We start from the raw sequence: 24,373 nt of genomic DNA on the forward strand, positions 1-24,373 counted from the left end.
CTCTGTCGATCTGCATTCCTTCCATAGTGCATCCTGTTGCCTCCTGATCTAAAAGAAAACATGGTTCTCAAACCAGACAACCTTCCATTGTTCCATGTTCCAGTTTTGTTGCTTATGTTCCCATTGAAGGTCATCATGGGCACTCTGCAATGCGCTAGTTGTTCTGACACCTTTCTATAATGGCAGCATTAAACGTTTCAGCAATTTGAGCACTTTGAAAGTAGCTTTTCTGTGTGATCGGACCAGATGGACTAGCTTTCACTTCACATACATCAATAAGCCTCGGGCATCCATGACCCTGACACCAGTTCACTGGTTGGTTCTTCCTTGCACCACTTTTGGTATGTACTAATTACTGCATACTGGAAACACCCCACATGACTTGCCATTCTGGAGATGCTCTGACCCAGTCGTCTAGCCATCACTATTGATTTATAAGGAGGCAAAATTATATTTACATCCTGAGCATTAATACACCTTTTCATACATGACAATAACTTACTGGCCTGTCTATAACAATTCCCAAATCCTTCTCGTGTGTTGTTATCCCTAATTCACAACCATTTAGGGTGTAAGTTGCTTGGGCATTCTTTATCCCGAAGTGCATAACTTTGCATTTATTACATTAAAATTAATTTGCCACTTGAGTGCCTAGTCCCCCAATCTATCTGTATACCTTTGCAACAATGTAATATCCGGCTTACATTGTATGACTTTACAGAGTTTGTGTCATCTGCAAACACTGAAACATTAATTTCAAAGTGTATTTCAAGATCATTTATAAATGTGTTGAATAAAAGCAGTACCAAAACAGAAGCCTGAGCTTCTAACGCCACTTACCACTTTTGCCCTGCTTAAATATTAACATTAATGACAACTTTCTGTACTGTATCTTTAATCCAATGTTCTACCAAAGAACAAGAATTTTCATCTAGACCAATTTTATTTTGTTTGAATCCTAACCTATTATGTTGAACTGTATTCAATGCCTTTGCAAAATCCAAGTAGATCACATCCACTGCAATACCCTGATGTAAACTTCTACCTACTTCTTCGCAGAATGCAGTTAGGTTACTTTGACATGGCCTATGTTTTCTAAAACTATGCTGATTTTTGCTAATAGCAATATTCTTCTTAATGAATTCCTGAAAGGTATCCCTTAAAGAAAAGAACCCTGAAAGATTAAAAACAGAGGTTCACTTAGCTCCTTAAGTACTCATGGATGAATACCAGCAGGCCCTGGAGTCTTTTTTACATTTACTTTCTTTAGTTGCTGTAGCAATTTGTCTTGAGTCATGCAATCACAATTTTTCTGCAAGTTGTTTTTGCAGCAATTATTTGCATATCTCTTGCTATAGGTTCCTCCTTAACATATACTGAGAAAAAATAAGTTATTGAAATGTATACTTTTTTCTGGTCTTCAATAACTAAAGCACCCTCATCTACATTTTCATTATTTTGGTTTTCTTAGAATTTCTTGGAATGCCTTCCCATTGTGCCACAATTCAATTTGTTTTGTTTTATATTCATTACCCAATGGTGCGTACTGAGACGTGTAGATTTCTAATATTTCTTAGAAAATACTCCATTTATCCACATTGTTTTTTTTAATGAACGTAATTAAGGATGATAGACAGAGAAACTAGGTCCAGAAAGCTTTTATTTTTAGAATTGGAGTTACAGCAACAGAGTGAAATGTTATTGTTTGTTGAAAAAAATGTGTCGGGAAGAGTTTGTTAGAGATGTAAGTAAATTAATGATGGAGACAGGCGTTGGAGCATAGGGGTAAAATATAGAAACTGAGGAAACTAGACTTGGGGAACACAAAGTAAAATCAACATTATCATTAATGTATATCATAGACGCATGTTGATGTCTTGTTTTAGTATTTTTTTAAAGTGATGTGTAAAGTTGTTAGCCATTACTAAGTAGACATGTGATAGGCCGAAACCGAAAATTCAGGATGCCCTTGGCCGGAAACCAAAACCGAAAATTACTTTTTTATCCAAATGATTTTAAAATATTAAGTATTTATATGACATCAAGCTGTGACTTCAAACAAGCTTGATTGACAGCTCAGTGAGTCCTGCTTGGGCTAATGTTAGCCAATCTATCCATCCAGCCAGAGAGCTGTGCCCCCCATTTGACTGGGCCCCTGCATCCACCAATAAACATGTACCCCCCATAGGACTGTGCTCCCCATATATAACCAAAGAGCTGTGCTCTCCATCCAGCTGTGCAATGCAGTCAATGCATGCCAGGTTAACCCAGTCTAGCCCGGAGGCAGATCTTACCGTTCTTGGTGTCTGCCCACTGTCCGGTTGCAGAGCTTGTGGCTGCGGCTCCAGCGCAGTTCGGTGCGGCCGCTGTCCCTCCTGCAGCTGCCGCCACAGCCTCGTTCTCTTGCTCGTGCCCGCTGCTGTTCTTCCTTCCCTTGCTGTTCATGCACGACTTCTGCATGGTGGGCGGGATCCTTGCTGCGGGCGGGATCCTTGCTTGGTGCTATCAGGTGCTGGGTCTGGCGGCCTCCATAGTGCCTCACACACGACTGGGTCATGCGTTACATCAGCCTCCACATGCACCAACAAGACTGCAGGACAACACATGTAATTTTCGGCAGATATAACCAATTTTCAGCCGAAATAGGATAGGCCCGTTTTCGGCCAAACATTTCGGCAGCCGAAATATCAGTGCATCCCTAGGAGAAATATATTGAAAGAGGCCCTTGAAATATGTGATAAGTTGGAGATGAGGAAAGTGATAGTTGAAATCATTCTCTACCAATGATCTCTTCAATTATTTCTTTGGATTTAGAGAGGGTCTGTTTCTTTGCAAGTGTTGATGTTTTAGAGATGACACTGGGGGTATAGTCACAAGTAGTTGTACTGCAACTAGAATAGTGATTTTTATGATAGGGACACAGGTACTTGGCAATAGTTTGATGACCCATTCCTCTGTGGCAAAATTGACTCAGAAAGCTGTTTTTTCAACTGCAATATAACACATGGAAATTCAACAAATCATCTTTATACATTTTTTTGCCAGTGTCATATGTGTTTTAGTTGTAATGGGAAAAGCCGAGTTGCCACAGTAAACACTCTATAGTGTTCTGTTTTCTGCAGATCCCAGCCCAGGAGAACCACTTGACTAGAACATGACACACATTATGTTGTATACTTATCTGTTATTTCCTTTGATAAAATGACCATTACAGGGGCCAATATGGATAGTTAGGGCTAGCTTTGGAAAAAAAAACTAATGATGATGATGATGATGGAATTATTGTAATCCCACCTACTAAGAATGAACCAGCAGCCTTTAAGGTCAAACTATGAAGCTACACAACAAAGGCAATGGTTGCACAGACTTTTGATGTGAGGTTAACAGAAGCTAGTTATGCTCTGTGCTGGCCAGAACAGCAAATTTCTTGTTCTTTTCTAGCTATCAAATTGAAACCATCCTGTGGTCAAAGGCTAAAAAAAAGCATCAATGGAGATTCAGTATTTTTATATGGAATTTTGTTTATCACTTCACTAATTTGATTTTCCTGCCACACATTGGGTTATTCACAAAAGCAGGAATTATTGAGACTATGCAAAATAAATTGCAACATTTGTTCCAGAAAAAGCAGAGTTGTCATTGCCATATAGCTAAGCTGAGAATATTGCCAATTTAGCTATTTTGGCATTAAGGGGGGAATTCCCTCATGACTTCTGCAAAATTACCATTTCATTGATTAAACAGATTATTTTATAATAGTTTGTTATTGCACAAATGATTAATTAACTTGAATAGAAACAAGCTAAGTTATAGCTTAAGTTAAAAAAACATGTAAGGTGGCCAGCCCCCCTCGTCCCTCTTAACCCCTTAAGGACCAAACTTCTGGAATAAAAGGGAATCATGACGTGTCACACACGTCGTGTGTCCTTAAGGGGTTAAATAAGTATAAAACGTACCTTTTTTCCAGCGCCATGCAGCTTCGTCTGTGCTAGCTCCGCCACGCTCAGCCCCCTTTGGGTGAGATCATTTGAAAAAGCATTGGAAGGCTATCATGCATGCACAGCAAAACGCAGCGCTGTGCCACTCAGCATTTTCTCATACATGGATTGAATCAATGCATCTCTGTGGGGAATGTTTAGCGCTTTCATGCAGAGCATGGAGATGCTGAACGTCAGTGCAGGAAGCACTTCTAGTGACCATCTAAGTGACTGTCACTGGAGGTGTTCCTAGGCACACAATGTAAACATTACCTTTTCGCTGAAAAGGCAGTGTTTACATTAAAATGCCTGCAGGGACTGAAGAACAACTACATTAAGCTGTAGTTCTGTTGACTATAGTGTCCATTTAAGAATTTGGGATGAGATGGATCCAGGGGTGATTTGAAAATGTAAGCATGTAACTGTTGAAATATCAACTTTAAACATTTGAAAAGTGTTCTAAATCTTTTTTATAATATTAAAAAAGATAACAATAGAACCCTTAATTTTTGCCTTTTCTCCAGTATATATTTAATTTTTCTTTAAATTAACTAAATTCATGTTAGCAGTATTTCTGACTTCCATAACAGTGTTAGTTCTGCTACTTTGTATTCCTTCCTTAAATGATTCTATTGCTGTCAAAGTCGACACAGAGCATAACCAATCTTCTTCTCTTCTGGATCTTAGATGACCCTGGAATTATCAGCAGTTGGCAATGAAACACAGTCAAATGTACATCATAATCGAACTCAGGTACAAGTAGTGGTCTAGAACACCTGCAATTTTATTTTTCCTTTTCTTAGCATTCTTTTGACCAGCATGAATTACACTGGCCTATGGTAGTACTTAGCTGTAGATAAAGATTATGCACAAAAATTGCCAACTGCATAAAGAAATTTGTGTCTTACTGTGCTAGTGCTGCTATTACCAATCAGAGCATAACCTTTTCTCTTCTGGATCCTAGATAACGCAGGAATTATCAACAGTTCACAGTGAGATACAGTCAAGTGTACAACATAATGAAACTCAGGTACTAAGTGCTGTCTAGAGCACCAGCAGTTATTTACTAATTTACCAGTATTGATAACACTGATCTACCATGAATACAGATTACACACAAACGCCCTCATTTAGGTTTGACTGTGTATCCTCAAGTAATACAGAATGCCATGGTTTCTCAGTTGTGTGTGGATGTATCAGTCACTATATGCTGTATTTAGGTCCATGTGTAATCACAACATAGTCAAAATCTGTGCAGTTTAGATTTTGTTTTGTTTCCTTCTCTCTACATGTTGCACGCATCAAAAGAAGTGTTGTGTCATTATTTTTAATGTGCACGCTCATTTTTCTATGCTATTCTGAATTATTTTCCCAAAGTATTTATAATAAAAATTACTTACTATGTATTAAAGGGACACTGCCCAATCCCCTGCCATTTATGAGTTAAATCCCTTTGTTTATGAACCCTAGTCACACCTCCCTGCATGTGACTTACACAGCTTTCCTAAACACTTCCTGTAACAAGTCATCTAATGTTTATACTTCATTAAGTAACATATGATTGAAAATAAAACTATGTTGTTGTCATGCAGGCTGCCAGGCACAGCCAGGGGAGGTGTGACTAAGGCTGCATAAACAGAAGCAAAACTTCAGAGCTATGATCTAGACACAAAAACTGCTTCATTAAACTAAAGTTGTTTTGATGACTATAGTGTCCCTTTAAACTTAAAAAGTACATAGAAGGAATCCTGGTGTCTCCCAAGGAGTTTGCATGGGGCAAATTTTGAAACAAGCTGCTCAGAAACTGATCAAACTGCAATAACAGGGCAAATGACTCTGTAATTGATTACAACTAAACCCAAATGTTCATGCAATACAACATTGTTTGTGCTTAAAATCTCAATTACATCTGAACCTTAAGAAGTTGAAAGATTTCTAACTGTGTTGTAGCAATTAGTAGTCAATACTAAGTGTTCTCCATACCCTGAAAAATACTACTGTTTAGTAGACTACCGCATTCATTTCTCCCAAATTTCAATTCATCAAAATGTGGGACATCAGAGACTCATCTAAAATTCTGTCATTTTGAATTGTGTCATATGGATGAATCATGAAACAAATGACTTGTTCAGTGGATCAACAATCTAGTTTGATTCATGGTTTGGAATTCCGTACTTGGTGCCTAAAAAAGTTGATTGATGGGGAAAAAAGTTGATTGATGTTTTTGGTACGAGACCACTAAATATTAATTTAATTTGCAGATCAATTTTATTTGATAATTTTATTTGTTTGATTATTGGCTAAACCAACTTTTTCTGCTGTGCACAAGTCTACTGATTAGGGTAATAGGACATCAAAGCCATCATTAGCCATACCAAACATTCTATTACTAGAAGTTGCAGTGGAGTGTTTACCACCAGAACAGGATAAGTTGAAGTAGCATTTTAAATGTCTTTAATATATTTTGGTTTGATTAGCCTATATGCTGCTATGCATTCCAGTTAGTACATCATCTCTTTGAGAAGCCATGCTTTACATCACTTTTTAAGTCAATTTGAAATGGCTCTACTGGAGCACATGTTTACGCTGTGTTAAGTGTAGGAGATAAATTTAACCTGGCATTTTTGTTAAATAAACAGGACACCTGTTTGAACGAGTCCTATGTGTTCTGCGATAATAATCTTGACTAGAGATAGACTTTTTTTCTCAGCTCATTCTAATTGTTACTTCGGTTTGAAGATTCTCAACACGAAAGAATGTTCTAATTTGGTTGCTTAAATTGAATAAAACATTTACTAATGATGACCTTTCATTGCTCAGCAGCTTTCCATTTGCTCGCTCTGAAGTTCCAAAGGTCAGAACTCCTTAATAGATCATTTATTTTTATGCTGCCCTTTATATGTCTGATTTTTTTTACTATCTCTAACAGAATGGTCTGCCTGACACACAAGCCAAATTCCACATCATGTTCTTGTTTTTTGCTGCTGCCATGTTTTCTGTGAGTCTCTCCTCCCTGTTTGGGTACCACTGTTGGCTTGTCTGCAAGAATAGATCTACATTAGGTACGTCCTACTACTTAAAGTAATTGACTCTCTCTCTTTCTTACTGATTCCATCTGTATGTCTTCTCTTTCACTGGCAATATATGGCCTTGGGGACCTAGACAATAATTAAGTCCCCTACAGATTTACCCTCTTGTCATTCATATTTGCAAAACTCTTTTACAAAATTATGTTTTAAGCATTAACGGTTCAGCATGGGCCATAGTCTCCTGCTGCACCTGGAATGGTTGACTGAAATTAAGTAGTTAAACTTTCATGAATGTGCAACTGCTCCAGTCCACCACTTGTGTTGACAGCAAGTGCCTCGGTCTTAACTTGTGTCTAACAACAGATTAACAGAAATTACTTTCATTTTTGGAGATCCATAGCAAACAAATAACGGAGTCTTTTTTGTAACAGTCACAAAGCGACCAGATTTTCAGACTTGCCCTCTGATCCAAACATTATGTAGACCACAGTCAGATTATAGTTCAGCAGACCAACAGTAGAAAGAAATACATGTGTATTGTCTATTAACATCTAAACAGTGCCATGTATATTGGTTTTATGTGCATGCCTTTTACAGTTACTTTGTTTTCAGGAGAATAATAATAATACTAATTATAAAAAAGTTATAGTGATGCTTCTGCTCAAATAAACATGAATTCATATAAAAAGCCTTGCAAAGCGGTCCCCGAGTCTTACTATTACTATTTCTGTCCAGACAGTTTGGTAACAGTGATAACAGAAATTTCTTGTTTTTTTGCCTTCAGCAAGTTCCATACAGAAAATAATTATAAATACATCATGTGGCTTCTCGGCTGATAGAGAACAGTATTTTCTTTGAGAAATTGTTTAGAGACCGAGGCTTTTCCACAGTCAGTTTAAATGCTTTTATAAATAGCTAGTACATGCAGAGATTTCATAGTGTTATTGGCTGATTTGTATGCTTTTACTCTTTTACATTTAAGAACAAACGCAGAGATGCAGTATGCTATATGTGTAGGAAACAAAAAAAAACTATAAAAAAACACAACATCATCTGTCTCTCTCTCTATCTATTCAGTGGTATGGACCTGTGTAGAAAATTGGGATATTTTCTTGTCTATATTTTTTAAAGTTGGTTAAGTTTATCACTTAACTAATGGTTTATGCAAAAAGGTTTAGAACAGATTGTAACGGACCGTTTCAGCAGACAAGGGGTTAAAATCCGTTTAGGCGATATGCCCCTTTCTGAGAGACAGGCACAGCTACTGCAGAACACCAAACTCCCGAACTGGATACAAAATAGCACTCCAAACTGGAACCTCACGAATAGCTGCTAGCAGACGAACAGGAAAAGCAGACATCAGCTTACACTCCTAGCAATCGATCTCCAACAGCATACAGTGAATCCCCCCAAGAATGAGACAAGGCTCCGTGTTGAGGGTCAAGCAGTGGTCTGAGGTCTGGAACACCCTGCCTGCTTTTTATTACAGTTGTGCACATACAGGACACACCCAGGGGGAGGCATAAAACAACCAATCAAGTAACAGTACAACCCACACATCCCCTCCCCTCAGATAAGCAATTAACATAATTATTACATACAGTAAAAATACAGTTTCCACACATACTCGGTAACTTTAAAACCATACATCACATTCACATAAAAATACATATCCACAATCAATCCATTTAGGGGAACAACATATTAAAAAATGGCATGAATCAGACCAGGGGTTCAAAAGTTAGTAAAGTATCTTTTAAAACCCCTGTCAGCATGGCTTTCCAGTTTAGACCGGTTTTACAGAGTCTTCTCTCCTGGAGACACAATGGAGAAGTAATCCAATTACCTCCCAGTACAGAGACAGACTCCATTGAGCACATGGGGAAACAAAGACAGTAAAACACTTTAAAATGCATAAAGTCCCCTTTTACACATAACACACAGACATTTCACATATCCCCAGATAGCTGGGATCTGGGCGCACAAAACTACCGAATAGCGCGCAGATCCTATTCACACAGTTCAATTGCCATGGAGCTAAAGTCTTTCCCATAGTCTTTCATCATATGAATAGGCTCCATGGCATAGCTATCTGGGGTATCACCGCTCACACAGGGCAAGTACCGAATGGCCCCACTGTATTTAAAAGGGCCAGAATGAGTGACATGCACTCTGTTAGGGCCGAATACTGTTTTTAAAGGGCCCAATCTCCCAGGGACCATAATCACATGGCAAGAGGCTGGCAAGCAGTCCTCTCCAGGCCCAAGTGGTGAAGGGCACTTCGTCACACAGATGTATCCAGCCTTGGAGTTCTACTTGGTTAGTGGACTAAATTTCATCTTGGTTGTTAGAAGGTTATGAGAGAACGCTAGTCCAACAAAAGATGGGGATAGAACGACTTAAACCTAGACCTTTGGTTCATAACATTCTTGTTGTGGAGCCAAATTCTATATGTGGTGTTCCCTGAGTAAGTGAGGTCTCTATTTAACTCTGGGATACAGTGCTGATACATTTACCGGTAGTTTAGTTTGAAACGTTTCTGTGCATCTGAGAAATACAATGAATTGTTTGCAATCAAAGAAGACTAACAAAAATAGCATAGGGTCCCTGCTTCGGGTAACCCAGGAAGAATAAAAAAATGTGAAATTGAAACTGGAATTAATTGACAGAGGTTCAAAATCAAAGAAACACAAAATGGGAAACAAATTGCACTGATTATTGGTGGCCACTGGAATAAAGGGAAGGTAAAAGGTGTCACAGCTAAGATATAGAAAGAAAAAGAGAATGATATGTGAATAGATGTTTATGGTGGAGAGTGAACTATTTATACAAGTATAAATTTACAGAATTAAAGAAACAAAAGTGATAGAGCTGTATAGGGCACAACAATATCTGTTGATAGAAATCTAGTCCATAGACGACGGTCTGGGAAGGCACTGCGACCACGGAACCACACTTGTTGTATACCTATGACCGCTATTATGCTTACTTAATCCTAAAACACTCGGACGCTCTCGGTCCCAAAACATATTGACGCTCAGATCCTTTGAACTTCACCCTATAGAACAGGAACACTTTACACAATGTTAATGGTTAAGTAACAAAGCAATAGAACAAAACCTCGTTTACACCTGTATGTAACCATGTTATCTGTAAAAATATTAATCTACTGCATTATTTCGCTCACTGTTTCTCGGGGGCCTGCGTGCTCACCACTATCCCTACTTTTCTATTAATAAAATTTTGATTTTCAAAAAAAAAAAAAAGAAATCTAGTCCTAGTACTGCCTAGTATGCCATTACCTTGGTACTACAAAGCTGACACCTCAAAGTGTACAGTAGGACAGCATTTTAAATATGTCAAGTTGATAATTCTTAAAAATAGCCATCTCAGATATCCGCTCCATCCAACCTGGCTCCAGCTGACTCTGCACGAAAGTTTACTTAGATTTGTCTTGAAGATTATAACCAAAATCAACAGATATCTATCCCGAAGAGGCAGTTAAAAAAAAAATGGGTATTTCATCTTATTATATGTTCAATTTAGAATTGAATGAACTAGTTACCTACACAGAGTGTTTATAACTGCATATGTCTGATTATCTTTCATTTATAAGGTTTTATTCTCTGTATGTAACTGTAGAGAGTGGGAATTTCACAGTTCCCTAGTTTATTATCCTTATGCTATATGCACTTTATCTTCTTAATAGAGGCCTTCAGAGCACCTGTGTTTAGGCACGGCACAGACAAAAATGGCTTCAGCCTTGGGTTCAGTAAAAACTTGCGACAAATATTTGGAGATGAAAAGAAATTTTGGTTGCTGCCTGTATTTACCAGGTAAGTTTTAAGAACAGAATTGTTATAATCATTAAACCAATGCATTTTTCTGTCAAATTCATTCTGGATTCTAAAGTGAGAAATAACAATATGAGGAAATAGGGAAGTCTAAATAAAGATATTTAAACCTATTAAAAGTAACTTGACAATATTCAGTTAACAATCCCACAGAGACACCTTTATGATGTTCTCTATTCCCCCAAAAGAGACCAATCTTTGTTTTATTTTAGCTGAAAGTTTTCTTCTTCACTTTCCTGTCATGAGCATTTTATATTATATTATATCAATGTTTCATATAAATTTATTAGCATTATGATTACATTCCTACCGTATACAATGTTCTGACAGATATTTTTGTTAAATTGTAGTCAAGGAGACGGTTGCTCCTTCCCAACTTGCCTTGTGAATCAGGACCCTGAACAAGTTTCTACACCTACTGGGGCAAATCTAACAGCCAAAAGGTAATGATGGCAATATGTGTGTTTACGTATCCTTTCTTAATGCTAATTTGCAAAAGCTGGTTAGCATGTAGCTTAGCTGCCATGCATATGGGGGCTACAGGTGCATCTCAGCTGAAAAAGTATGCATTTTTCCTTTTTTTAAGTATTTTCATACTCATTCTTGTTTTTCTGTATGGCAATTGCATTTTTTGTGTCTTTCAAATCATAGAGCAAAAAACAGGTAGAAGGATATTTTTTTGTGTGTGGTGGGTGGGGGAGATGGGGGAGATATCCCAAAGACTACTTGCCTATAGGCACCTGATATGTTGCTAACTACTTGAACTTTCTGGGGCTTAGTCAACTACTTGAACTTTCTGGGGCTTAGGTTGGAGTAAATATCTGAGAATTGAAAAAAACAAAAAGGGTGGGGGGGATGGGTGACTCGCAAGCTAGCCAGATGTGCTTCCTAGGAGCTGCTGCCAGAACAAGCATTAAACCTGCTAAAGCTACAAATTCTGTGTGACCTCAGAACCAAGAACTAACATCATCTTTCACAAAGGGGACGATACAGGTTCAGAAATAATTGCTTCTATAAGCATACTCTGAAGTTTGGCCCTGAGATCTAAAGTGATAGCTGGCCCGTTGGCTGGGTGTGGCGGCTGATCTCCCACCTGGGACCGTGCATCCTGACACGAACCTCCTGAAGCCCCGTTACTCCCCCTCTGGACCAGTGGAGATTATCCCAGTGTCCACTGGGACCACTATCTACGCTGCAGTAGCCACTTTCCTCCCGGCTGTGCCTGAAGCCGCATGGTGACTCCAAGATGGCCACTGAACAAAAACTTCTACTGAGTAAAGTAGACCCAGAGACTCTGGATTGGGTACAATGCTTCAAGACGTGATTTAACGCTGTGCCAAAATTTCTGGGCATGTATAGCCTACCGATCAAGCCTTATTGCCTCACCTGTTCTAAACCAGGGACGATTGCAGAGCACTAAAACCGTAGCTTCACCCCTTCGGGACCCAGGGCAAAGCAAAGCCGACCCGCTGGGCAAGACCCTGACGCAGTACCGCAGGTGGGGAAATGGAGGCAGATGCCTCGAAAACAGTGGCGAGCCCGTCGACATGCTGCTGCAGGGAAAAGCTCCCCCTCTGGACCACAGACCTTCCTGGGACACCCCCATGCACGCTGCTCACATCTACTGCACCTCGTGCTACAGAAGCCGGTTACAGAGACCTGAGATCAAGTCCTGCTTGCGGTTCGACAGGGGACTTGTGAGACCAGTACCTTAGACGGTATTTCGGCCCGGGGCTGGAGGGGCACAGATAAGGGGGGCCCCTGTGATCACTCTCGTCAGCCCACTGTTCACCTTTTGACGGGAATAGGCTGAAATTCCCAACAACTAGATGCAACTCCTACTAAACTGAGGTGTTGGCTATCTGCCATTTTACTGTATATTTTCATGCCCAGTGGTATCTATCAGCAAGCTAAATGACAACCAATAGGCCTAATTTACCTTATGTCTTCTTTGCATTCCTCGTACAACATAGTAGTTCTGTTTATTGCTTAGACCTATCTGCCTAGCTTGTTTTACTATGTATTTTATGTCTTGAAAAAAGAAATAAAAAAGTACAGTCTCTCTTGACATTACCCATATCTACAATAACTATCTACATGCTTATAATTTGTCAAAGTATTTCTTACTCACTTTCTTACTGCACTACAAAAATAAAGAATACAAAAATAAAAAAGAATGAAAGCCAGAAACAAAATCAAGGCAAATTACAATTCATCTGATTGCCCCCAAAATTGCAGAATTGCTTCATTTGTTCCTTTGTAAATAGAATCCATAGTGCCAGACTCTAAAAGTTAGGGTGAATGTGAAGACTGTAGGCTTGCAGTACTGATGACGCTGGTTTGTACAAGAGAGTATACTAAGTGGATACTTTCAGGCACCTAATAAAAAAAAAAAAAAAAATTGGAAAAAAAAATCAAGGTTGGTTATTAAATCGCTACAACTTTACATCTATTTGGGTCTCATTAACACCAAATGATGCAATTCAGCAAAATTATATCATTGTAAAATATTTTGAGACCCGTTGAGTTCACCATGAAGAACAAGAAAGCCATCAGTGTGCATATGCTCCATCCAATATTTTATTGTTAAACTTGTATTATTTAATTTCATTTTTTTTATTTATATATTTATCTTTGTTTGCACCAGTATTGAAAATCATCCATTTCCATCAAAACCTCTGCGTGAATCTCAAAGCCACCTTCTGAACGACAGCCAATCCTGGACTGAGAGCAATGGTAACAGTGAAAAGGGAACACTTGGTAAGATGCGTATCTTATTCTTTGTACACTTGCTGCGTTATACTTTGTTGCATCTTCATGCAATCAGCAATACAGTTTGCTTGCATGTTTGCTGTTTATACATCCTGGGACATATTTAGAAAGCAATATTCTGTACATCACTATCTGATATAATGTAAGACATAACAGATACTATCTCCCAGTATTTTTACTCTTGCTTAATTTAATTGTAGACACTTATTTCTTTTTCTCTTCCTTGTAAACAACTGAAAGAACGAACGGCCATGGAAAATGTGGATGTTACATTATGACAAACTCAGCTTTGGCTCCTTCAAAATAAGCTTTGATGGAGCTTGTTAGAGTATAGTGGAAAATGTATTCGTACTTACCGTAATTTTCTTTTCCTGGCTATTATTCATGGCAGCATATACAAATGGGTTAGCTCCGCCCCTTACAGCCAATAGGACAGGTAAAACACCAAAGGCTTTAAAAGGAGGCTCCATTCCTAAGGTCCTCAGTCAGTAGATAAATAGAGACATTGATGGGTGTGTAGTATATGCTGCCATGAATAATAGCCAGAAAAAGAATATTATGGTAAGTATGATTACATTTTCCACTTTCCTGGCTAATCAAGCCAGCATATACATATGGGGATACCCAAGCTTGCAAAGGGAGGGACAGAATTGTAAATAACTGCCAATCAAATAATCAGAACAATTCAACATAGATTAGAAGATTGACTGCTTTAACGTCCAGTATGTAATGCCGGACAAACATGTCCAAAGAGGTCCAAATGCCAGCTTTACAAAATGTGTCAGCAGAGACCATTGCCATGGAAGTCCAAGATGCTGCAACTGCATGAGTGGAGAGTGCCCTGATACCATTCGGTACAGGTAGAGAATGGTATTGATAAGCTTTCACCTTAGGCAGGTTCTCTGTTGCTAAATGCAAGACAACCATATCCTGTTGAAAATTAGTGAAAAGGGGTTCACAGGACCAAGCCTGGAGTTCACACCACCATCGCATCCAATCCTTATAAACTGGAATCTGAGCTTATAATTGCCCAATGAGATTCTGTTCACTGCAAACCCAGAGATATATTTTCTCTTTTCAGCTACTAGTTAAGGTGTAGCTCCACTGATGATGAGATTGTCAGTGGTTGCAAAAAGAGAGAACAGGTGGAAACTAAATACAATATGAAAAATATGCTGGACAGACACTAGGGGATAACCCTTGGAGAAGATTATAAATTGGAAAACAGACAGACGTGATCTATCCTAATAGTACCACTTATATAGACAAAATTGTTAAAATATAACTTTTAATGGGTTCAATTAAATTTGGAGTGACTAAAAGACACGGGAACACAGGGGAATAAACATAAAATTAGTAGAGAATTCGCTGTGTACAATTGCTATATAGATGAAGAATCTGAGTGTTAAAGCCACTATGCTTATAAATAGAAATAAACTGCTAGATTGCCATATCAGAGATATGTTCTAATGAAAAATAACAATTAAACCAGGCTTTACAAACAAATTTTAAAAACTAATGAAAGAGCAATTAAAAGGGGAAATCACTACCATCTTTAACTACATAATGAAAACAGGATGCTGTCCTGGAGAGCTGTTGAGAGCAAATATTGTCCCCATCCCAAAGGCAGATAAAGACCCAGAACTGATTGGCAATTATAGACCCATTTCACTAATTTATATCGATATCAAAATATTATCCTCTATTCTTGCTGACAGAATTAAAATAGTTATACCACAGTTAATTAATAATGACCAAGTAGGTTTTATACCAGGGAGGTCCTCAATCAATAATCTCAGAAAAATAATAAACATACTAGAAGAAACAGAGAACAATGGAACCCCTCTAATGTTACTGTCAATAGACGCAGAGAAAGTGTTTGACAGGGTTGGATGGGGTTTCATGTTCGCTACCTTAAAACAATTTGGATTTACTGGACCAATATTACAAGCCATGTCCGTTCTCTACAGCTCTCCATCAGCAAAGGTAACAGGGTCAGGTTTTACATCAAAAAATTTCAATATTAAGAACGGACTAGACAAGGGTGCCCTCTGTCCCCTTTATTCTATATAATGATGCTAGAACCCCTTGCAATTTCAATAAGACAAAACAAAAAAATTAAAGGTTTTATTAATGCGTTAGGACAAATAAAATTAAATATTTATGCAGACGATATCTTACTAACATTAGAAGAACCAAAAATGTAGGTCTCAGAGCTTCTAAAAGAGATAAATAAATACTCTTAAGTTTCAGGATACAAAATGAATCTGGAGAAATCAATATTTATTGCTAAAAATATGAACAAAATATGAAAATAAGGATAGGCTAAAGTATCTAGGCATAACCCTAACTTCAGATCTGACCTAATAGAGGCCAACTTTTTACCTCTACTAAAACAAACAAATTAAAATTTGAGGGATTGGAAAGGTCTGGGCTTTTCTTGGTTGGGCAGGATCAACAACTTAAAATCATACTGCATTTATGGAGAATGATCCCTCGAAATTTCCCAGAAAACTGGTTATCTTTATTACACTCATCCTTTTTAAGTTTGTGTGGGAAGGCAAGAAAGCAATGGTTAAAATTAAAGTTTTGGCCAGATCAAGGCAAGATGGAGGATTGGGGTGCCCAGAAATTTTGCAATGTTACATGGCTAGTAGACTATTTCATATACTGCTCAAACAAAACAATGTGGCAGCTCAAGAAACATGGTACAAAATGGAAAAAAATAAAAATGGAGTAGGAAACCTATCTTCACTATTTTGGGTCCTAGATGTGAATAAAAAAATGTATTAAAGAGGCACAAACCAAATCACAGAACTTAAAGAATTAACAAGGTGGTGGGACAAATTTACAATTAACATAGGACATAGAAATATATAATTGAAGTGCTTCCAATTTCTATCATCTCAGATATGCTAGACAATATTAATTAGATACTTGGACAACAGGAGGGATAAGGGAATTTAAAAACATATTAGAGGAACATAAATTACATAAAGTCAAGTCCTTCAATCAAATTATGGAGGAATTTAATATCCCTCCCCCCCTCCCCCCCCAGGGAAGCCTTTAATTATTTACGAATTAAGGGCTTCATAGCAAAATACCTCCTTAAAAACAAGGGGGAGGAAATTATAAATCTCACAAACCTACTCGAACGGAAAAATTAAAAAAATCTTTTGGCAAAATGCACCAAAGTTATATACAGATGGAGACACAACAAACCAATAGAATTGATTAATACATGGGGAAAAGGAATAGCAAGTACATATAGCAGAAGAAGAGTGGATAGGTTCCCTAAACAAATTATATAAATATATACATTGCTTAAATCTTACTGAAACGCAATTCAAACTCTCAAACAGATGGTACCTAACACCAAAACGCCTAAAGAAAATCTTCTCAGAGTCATCAGACAGATGCTGTAAATGTAATGTTAATGAAGGCAATCTGATTCATACATGGTGGCAATGTTTACCCATAAACAAATTCTGGAAAGATGTTATATACCAAATAACAGAAATGAAAGTAGTCTTCAAGCCTCAAGTGGTCCTGTTAAACCTGAACTGGCCAAAAATGACAAAAAAGACACTAATGTTAACACTACATATTATTACGGCAGCTAAATTACTTTTAGCACGAAATTGGAAAACAGTGACAATCCCAAGCACCCAAGAACTAATTACACAAGTCATATGGCAGGCAAAAATGGAAAGGGTGCTCCTGGTGAACTTAGGAAATAGCTATACTGAAATAGAAGACTGGGATACATGGATAAACAAAATGGAAACGTCAACCAAACAAATAAAATTCCATAGAGTTAAAAAAGGTACCCCTTTTCTCCCCTGATTATTTATTTATTTATTGGGTTAAATAACTACAAACTGGAGCTGGAAGTAATATCGTATTTCTCCTCTCTCCTGACCTCAGTATGTAATAATCAAGTTGGGCACAACTGATATTCAGTTTCAGAGAGGGGAGGTGTCAGGGAAGAGGAGGAGATGGGATGAACGTATAGAACTCCCCAAAATGGGCAGATAAACAGAATAAACAAATTAATTGTAATATAATGGATGCAAGATGTGCTCTCTCTCTCTCCAAAAGTAAGCAGGGAAAGAAGACTGATAGATAGGAACTCACAACAGGGATATGGGAAGTTACTTGTCTAAAATAAAAATTATGTTTTTTCCCCTGTGTTCCCGTGTCTTTTAGTCACTCCAATTTTTGAACCCATTACATGTTATATTTAAACAATTTTGTCTATATAAGTGGTACTATTAGGATACTTTTGTTGAACTGAAATAGGAAGGACCTTTGAGGAATCCTGAGATGCCATTGAGCCCATCTGACAAGTCTAATGGTGGTAGCCAGGATTCCTAGTAGTTGCATATACTTTCTTGCTGTTACTAAGTGAAAATGAAGAAACTGGAAGAGAAAACTTACACAATCTGTGGAACTGTTCCTGAGATAGATAGGGAAAATGCAGAGTATAGTATTTTCCACCCAGAAATGTCATCCTCTGAGCTGGTGTGAGACTGCTTTTCTTGGTATTCATCAAGCAGCCAAACCTCTAAGGCCTCTGAAATACCTTGGAACTTCCTTTGTAAGTCATGCCCGCATGTCATGTGGCTGCGCAGGTATAGGTGATGCTGAAGCTGCTACCTTATGGAGACAGTCGGTACATAACTGTTTTCCTTCCACTGCATTCCCATCACAATCAGAACATGGTGTATATTCAGAAATCAAACAAACAAACAATAAAATAAATAATAACTAAAAAAAAAAAAAAACATATTACATGTGGCAATGTACTAAAGTACAAAAAGGCACTGTCAAATTCTATTACCAAGAAAACAGTCAAGCAAATTTAAAACTGTCTGAAAACAGCACCTACCCATGTCTGGAGAACCTGCAAATACTTTCCAAATAAGTTTGGGATGCTTACTGTAGTTTTCCCTCAATTTTAGGTACTTTCTGGCAATTGCCCTTATCCAATATGACTTCCGCAACTTGTATTCCCATAATGCAAGTCATCGGTATTGGGCCCTTTATGGCACAAACTGCACATGCGCTGGCATCTTCCGAGTGTATTTTCTGTTTAGAGACCAGGGAGAGAGGTCGGTCTGTAGCATACATGACCCCTAAACACCCAGGGAACTGGGAATAAATCGCCGGGACCGAGGGGAAACATAAGAAATAAATTAAAAGTGCCTGCAATGTGATTAAAAGGCAGCAAGGTGCAAAAGTCACCAAAGTTTAAAGGCACCACAGTATAAAATACATCACAGTATAAGGCACCACTGCATAAAGGCATCACAGTCTAAAATATATCACAGCATAAGGCACAGCTGCATAATGCACCACAGTTTAAAGACATCACAGTTTAAATGCATCATAGTATAAAGGCATTATACAGTGCCTTGCAAAAGTATTTACCCCCCTTGACTTTTTATTTGATTTTGTTACATTACAGCCTTAAGTTCAATGTTTTATTAATCTGAATTTTATGTGATGGATCAGAACACATTAGTCTAAGTTGGTGAAGTGAAATGAGAAAAATATATACATAAAACTATTTTTTAGAAATAGAAAACAGAAAATTGGTATGTGCGGATGTATTCACCGCCTTTGTTATGAAGCCCATAAAAAGCTCTGGTGCAACCAATTACCTTCAAAAGTCACATAATTAGTGAAATGATGTCCACCTGTGTGCAATCTAAGTGTCACATGATCTGTCATTACATATACACATCTTTTTTGAAAGGCCCCAGAGACTGCAACACCTAAGCAAGAGGCACCACTAACCAAACACTGCCATGAAGACCAAGGAACTCTCCAAACAAGTAAGGGACAATGTTGTTGAGAAGTACAAGTCAGGGTTAGGTTATTAAAAAATATCCAAAAGGAGCACCATCAAATACTATACTATGATGTATTTTAACCAAATGGAAAGAACATGGGACAACAGCATACCTGCCAAGAGAGGGCCGCCCACCAAAACTCATGGACCGGGCAAGGAGGGCATTAATCAGAGAGGCAGCACAGAGAACTAAGGTAACCCTGGAGGTCCGGAGTTCCACAGCAAAGAACTGGAGTATCTGTACATAGGATGACAATAAGCAGTACGCTCCATAGAGTTGGGCTTTATGGCAGAGTGGCCAGAAGAAAGCCATTACTTTCAGCAAAAAACAAAATGGCACGTTTTGAGTTTGTGAAAAGGCATGTGGGAGACTCCCAAAATGTATGGAGGAAGGTGCTCTGGTCTGATGAGACTAAAATGTAACTTTTCGGCCATCAAAGAAAACGCTATGTCTGGCAGAAACCCAACACATCACATCACCCAAAGAACACCATCCCCACAGTGGAACATAGTGGTGGCAGCAGCATCATGCTGTGGGGATGTTTTTCAGCAGCCAGGACTGGGAAACTGGTCAGCGTTGAGGGAAAGATTGATAGTGCTAAATACAGGGATTTTCTTGAGCAAAACTTGTACCACCCTGTGCGTGATTTGAGGCTAGGACAGAGGGTCACCTTCCAGAAGGACAATGACCCCAAACACACTGCTAAAGCAACACTTGGGTGGTTTAAGGGGAAACATGTAAATGTGTTGAAATGGCCTAGTCAAAGCCCAGACCTCAATCCAATAGAAAATCTGTGGTCAGACTTAAAGATTGCTGTTCACAAGCGCAAGCCATCCAACTCGAAGGAGCTGGAACAGTTTTGCAAGGAGGAATGGGCAAATATCCCAGTGAAAAGATGTGGCAAGCTCATAGAGACTTATTCAAAGCAACTTGGAGCTGTGATTGCCGCAAAAGGTGGCTCTACAAAGTATTGACTTTAGGGGGATGAATAGTTATGCACATTTACGTTTTCTGTTATTTTGTACTATTTGCCTCACAATAAAAAAAAAAAAAAACATCTTCAAAGTTGTGGGCATGTTCTGTAAATTGTATATAGATGGAAGAGGAGTATAGCTGATAATCTACAGAAACAAAACACAACACAATAGTGTGATATTGTAAATAAACATAAGAACTGCGCAAATATATGTGGAACTCACAAGATGTAGAAAGTAAAATTGCCTTAGGGTGCCTCCCCTTAGATATATGGGGGGTATTTCCAGAACTTCCTCTCAGCTGGTTGATGGTATCGCCACAATATGGAAGTCCGGACACAGAAAATGGTTAAGAAATCTGCTTTATTTAGTAAGTATAAAAAGTAAAAAAACAAATATGGTCCAACATGTTTCGTCTGACAAAGACTTCTTCAGGGACACAATAATAAAAACAAATAAAAATATCCTAACAGGACAAAATAGCAGCATGTTCTGTAAATTAAATTATGCAAATACTCAAACAATCCATGTTAGTTGCAGGTTGTGAGGCAGCAAAACACGAAAAATTCCAAGGGGGTGGGGGGGAGGGGAGGGGGCAATGAATACTTTTGCAAGGCACTATAGCATAAGGCACAGCTGCATAATGCACCACAGCTTAAAGACATCAGAGTTAAAAGGCATCATAGTATAAAGGCATTATAGCATAAGGCACAGCTGCATAATGCACCACAGTTTAACAACATCAGAGTTGAAAGGAATCACAGGGGGGGCGGGGCCGGACCGCCATGCCAAGCGGACGCACAGTGGAGTAGCTCCCGACAAGCTACCTAGTTTTTGGCCCACGAAAACCGGCAAAATTCTTCGCCAGCAACTGGCAGCTGTGCCACGACACTAGAGGCGACCCTGGTACCGGGGAGAGGCTTGCCGTGAGGTTTTAGTCCCTCGGTGGGGCGATCCCTGCCAGCTAAGATGGAGACCGCCCGGGCGGTGAGCGGGGTGGACGGCCGCTGCCCAGCTTTCCTGCCCACCAGAGGTACGGTGGAACCGAGAAGCTAGGCGGGTCCGGCCCTGTTTCCCCCCCCTATGGGCCGGCGGGGGTGATCCCGGCCCCCACCCTGTGTCCCACCGGAGTCCCACAAACTTGCCGAGGGTCCGCTTCCAAAATGGCGGAGACCGCGTGGCAGGCGACTCTGCCGGACGCATCCCCTTCTCACTACGCAGGCGGAATACAGACCCTGAATGAACAGGAGCCAGCGAATAAACTCTAAGGTACCGCAAGCCAGGGGGGTGCAGCACTACCACCCACATCATCAGAGGGTACTGATCACACCACGGGACTATGTTTTAAGGCCCTAACTTACCCTACTGAGCCGCTTCACTCACCGCAGAGGGGCTGGAACACACTGCCCGACAACTTAAAAGCACCAGACTGGGTCTCTCCCCCTGTACACGGCAGGCATCAGGCTGGACAACATGTACCCCTGAGTGGAAGATTGTTTCCCTGCACGGACACCTAATGGGACTGTACTTACCACCAAGACGTCAATCCGCTCATCCCACTATGGCATCCCACTACTACCAACAGACGGATCGTCCGGCATCCCGGCAAGGAAGCATGACTAACTGCATTGGCCCAACATAGGGTGGACACTCTAATATTGTTTTGCTTTAAATGCTTGATTTAGCTGAGCTTGTTATTTTAATAGTTTACCATATGTCAGTAAACCACTCTGTGTACACACCTGCAATTGAAATCCTCCCTGACACATCAGACTACAGCTTAGAATAGCATAAACTAGCATACAATTTACATTAAATATATCAAACAAATGTGACCTATCTAGTATGTAATTCAGTAATTAAGGCAGTTCATTTATGATTTATCTGATACATCTGTTACGTTTGTAATACTTGACCAACCCATGCTATGACTAAACAATCTCAAACGTGTTTTTCATAATATAAAATAGTGCATGTTAAATCTAATACCCTGTATGTTAAGCGAGCAAAGCAGCCAGAGGATTGCCGTCGGGGTACCTCAGGCACGTATGTACTCACCTTATGCACTGCAAAAATATTGAATAAAAAAATTAAAAAAAATAAAATAAAGGAATCACAGAATAAAGGCATTACAGCTTAAGGCACCACAGTTTAAAAACGTCAAAGGAATCACGGTGTAAAAATATCATAGTATAAACACACCACAGAATAAAGGCACCCTAAAATAGCAGAAACAAATAAAGTAATGAAGAGAAAAAAACATACATGTCCATAAGTAAAGGGAGCAAATTGCTCACATCCTAAGGGCTGTAGGATAGGAAAAAGACTGAGGACCTTAGGAATGGAGCCTCCTTTTTAAAGCCTTTGGTGTTTTACGTGTCCTATCGGCTGTAAAGGGCAGAACTAACCCATTTGTTTATGCTGCCATGATTAGTCAGGAAATTGGGACATGTATAGTGTATGCCAACCCAGTGTGTACATACTGCATGTGTGCATTGATGGGCAAGAGGGGGAAAATGAGGCTTATAATTGCAGCGATTTTTTAAAAAAAAAATCTCTGCATTTGTAAGACATTATGTACATGGACACAGTGATTGGGTTCCTTGCACTATAACCTATGCAATGATCCTACGCAGCTCTTATGCTTGGATTTTTTTTCTGTAAGTCTTTAAATTAAAAGCAAAAAAGCAAAATAATATATATCACTGGCTAGCTGTAGTGGCTTGGACTTCCTTTTGCCAATCCCTATTTATTGTCATATATATGATATTTTTTTATTAAAAGATACAATTTATTAAAGGTACAATTCCTACATACAATAATGCAATTTTATGCGCTTTTGTTGCTCTCCTTGAAATGCAGGCACAGAGACACAGCCAGAGGACTTATTTAATACTCACATTCTACTGCTAAAAAGCTTATGAAAGTGTTGGATATTTGGGTTTGTGCCACAACCTGCAGGATGGCAGAATTGCTTTGTTTGTTCTGATTGTAAGACCTGTCAGAGCAAGCTTGACTTTTACAAAGAGAAAATGGAGATATTGGGTGACATGGGGATAGACAGCTTCTAAAGAGATTGATAGTGAGAGGGACAAGTGAGACTGTAGGAGGCGCTGAATTTTCACTGCAGGTTTAGGAATTTTGTTGTGAAAAGCCAAATGTATCTGATATGCAAGATTTCTTAATTTGAATCAGACTATGGTTTTGAACAAGAAATATATATTTATGGTTTTAAGCAAAACTCCTTGCTTTTGTCACTGTCGTTTATAAAAAGGTATTCACTGCTCATTTAAAGGGATCCTATAGTGCCAGGAAAACAACCCAGTTTTCCTGGCACTATAGGCTCCTGGAGTACCCCCCTCCATCGGGCCCCCAACAGAGGACAGACTTACAGCTGCAATGTAAACATTACAGTTTCTTTGGAACTGCAATGTTTAAAGGGATCCTATAGTGCCAGGAAAACAAACCCATTTTTCTGGCACTATAGGGTAATAGGCTCCCCTGTCCCTTGGGGCCCCCCCTCCCGTGGGGCTGAAGGGGTTAAAACCCCTTCAGCCACTTACCTGAATCCAGTGCCAATGTCCCTCGGCGCTGGGTCAGGCTCTGCCCACGCTACTCCCCCACCAACGTCAGACGGCGGGGGAGACCTAATGCGTATTAGACCTACCAATAGGAAAGTATTATTCAAAGCTTTCCTATGGGGAAAATCTGACGCTGGAGGTCCGTGATGTTTAACATTGCAACACTAAGTACAAAAGGGACACAGCACCCAGACCACTTCAATTAGCTGAAGTGGTATGGGTGCCTACAGTGTCCCTTTAACAGTTCAGCACTAAGTGCAAAAGGGACACAGCACCCAGACCACCTCAATGAGCTGAAGTGGTCTGGGTGCCTACAGTATCCCTTTAA

At 39.2% G+C, this 24,373-nt stretch overlaps 1 protein-coding gene across 3 annotated transcripts in view; it reads left to right on the forward strand.

Annotated features, from left to right (window-relative positions):
* Positions 1-24,373, forward strand: part of ZDHHC2 (zinc finger DHHC-type palmitoyltransferase 2) — a 134,521-nt gene that overhangs the window by 100,635 nt on the left and 9,513 nt on the right. For 2 of the 3 annotated variants that reach the window (XM_063458056.1, XM_063458057.1), the window contains exons 8-13: positions 4,665-4,730; positions 4,942-5,007; positions 6,907-7,039; positions 10,716-10,842; positions 11,211-11,303; positions 13,508-13,620. In XM_063458056.1, coding sequence (XP_063314126.1) covers positions 4,665-4,730; positions 4,942-5,007; positions 6,907-7,039; positions 10,716-10,842; positions 11,211-11,303; positions 13,508-13,620 — 598 coding nt within the window. The remainder of the gene's footprint in view (positions 1-4,664; positions 4,731-4,941; positions 5,008-6,906; positions 7,040-10,715; positions 10,843-11,210; positions 11,304-13,507; positions 13,621-24,373) is intronic. The other variant, XM_063458058.1, reaches the window with a different exon arrangement.

This window comes from Pelobates fuscus, chromosome 6, assembly GCF_036172605.1.
Source record: "Pelobates fuscus isolate aPelFus1 chromosome 6, aPelFus1.pri, whole genome shotgun sequence".
Taxonomy (NCBI): Eukaryota; Metazoa; Chordata; class Amphibia; order Anura; family Pelobatidae; genus Pelobates; species Pelobates fuscus.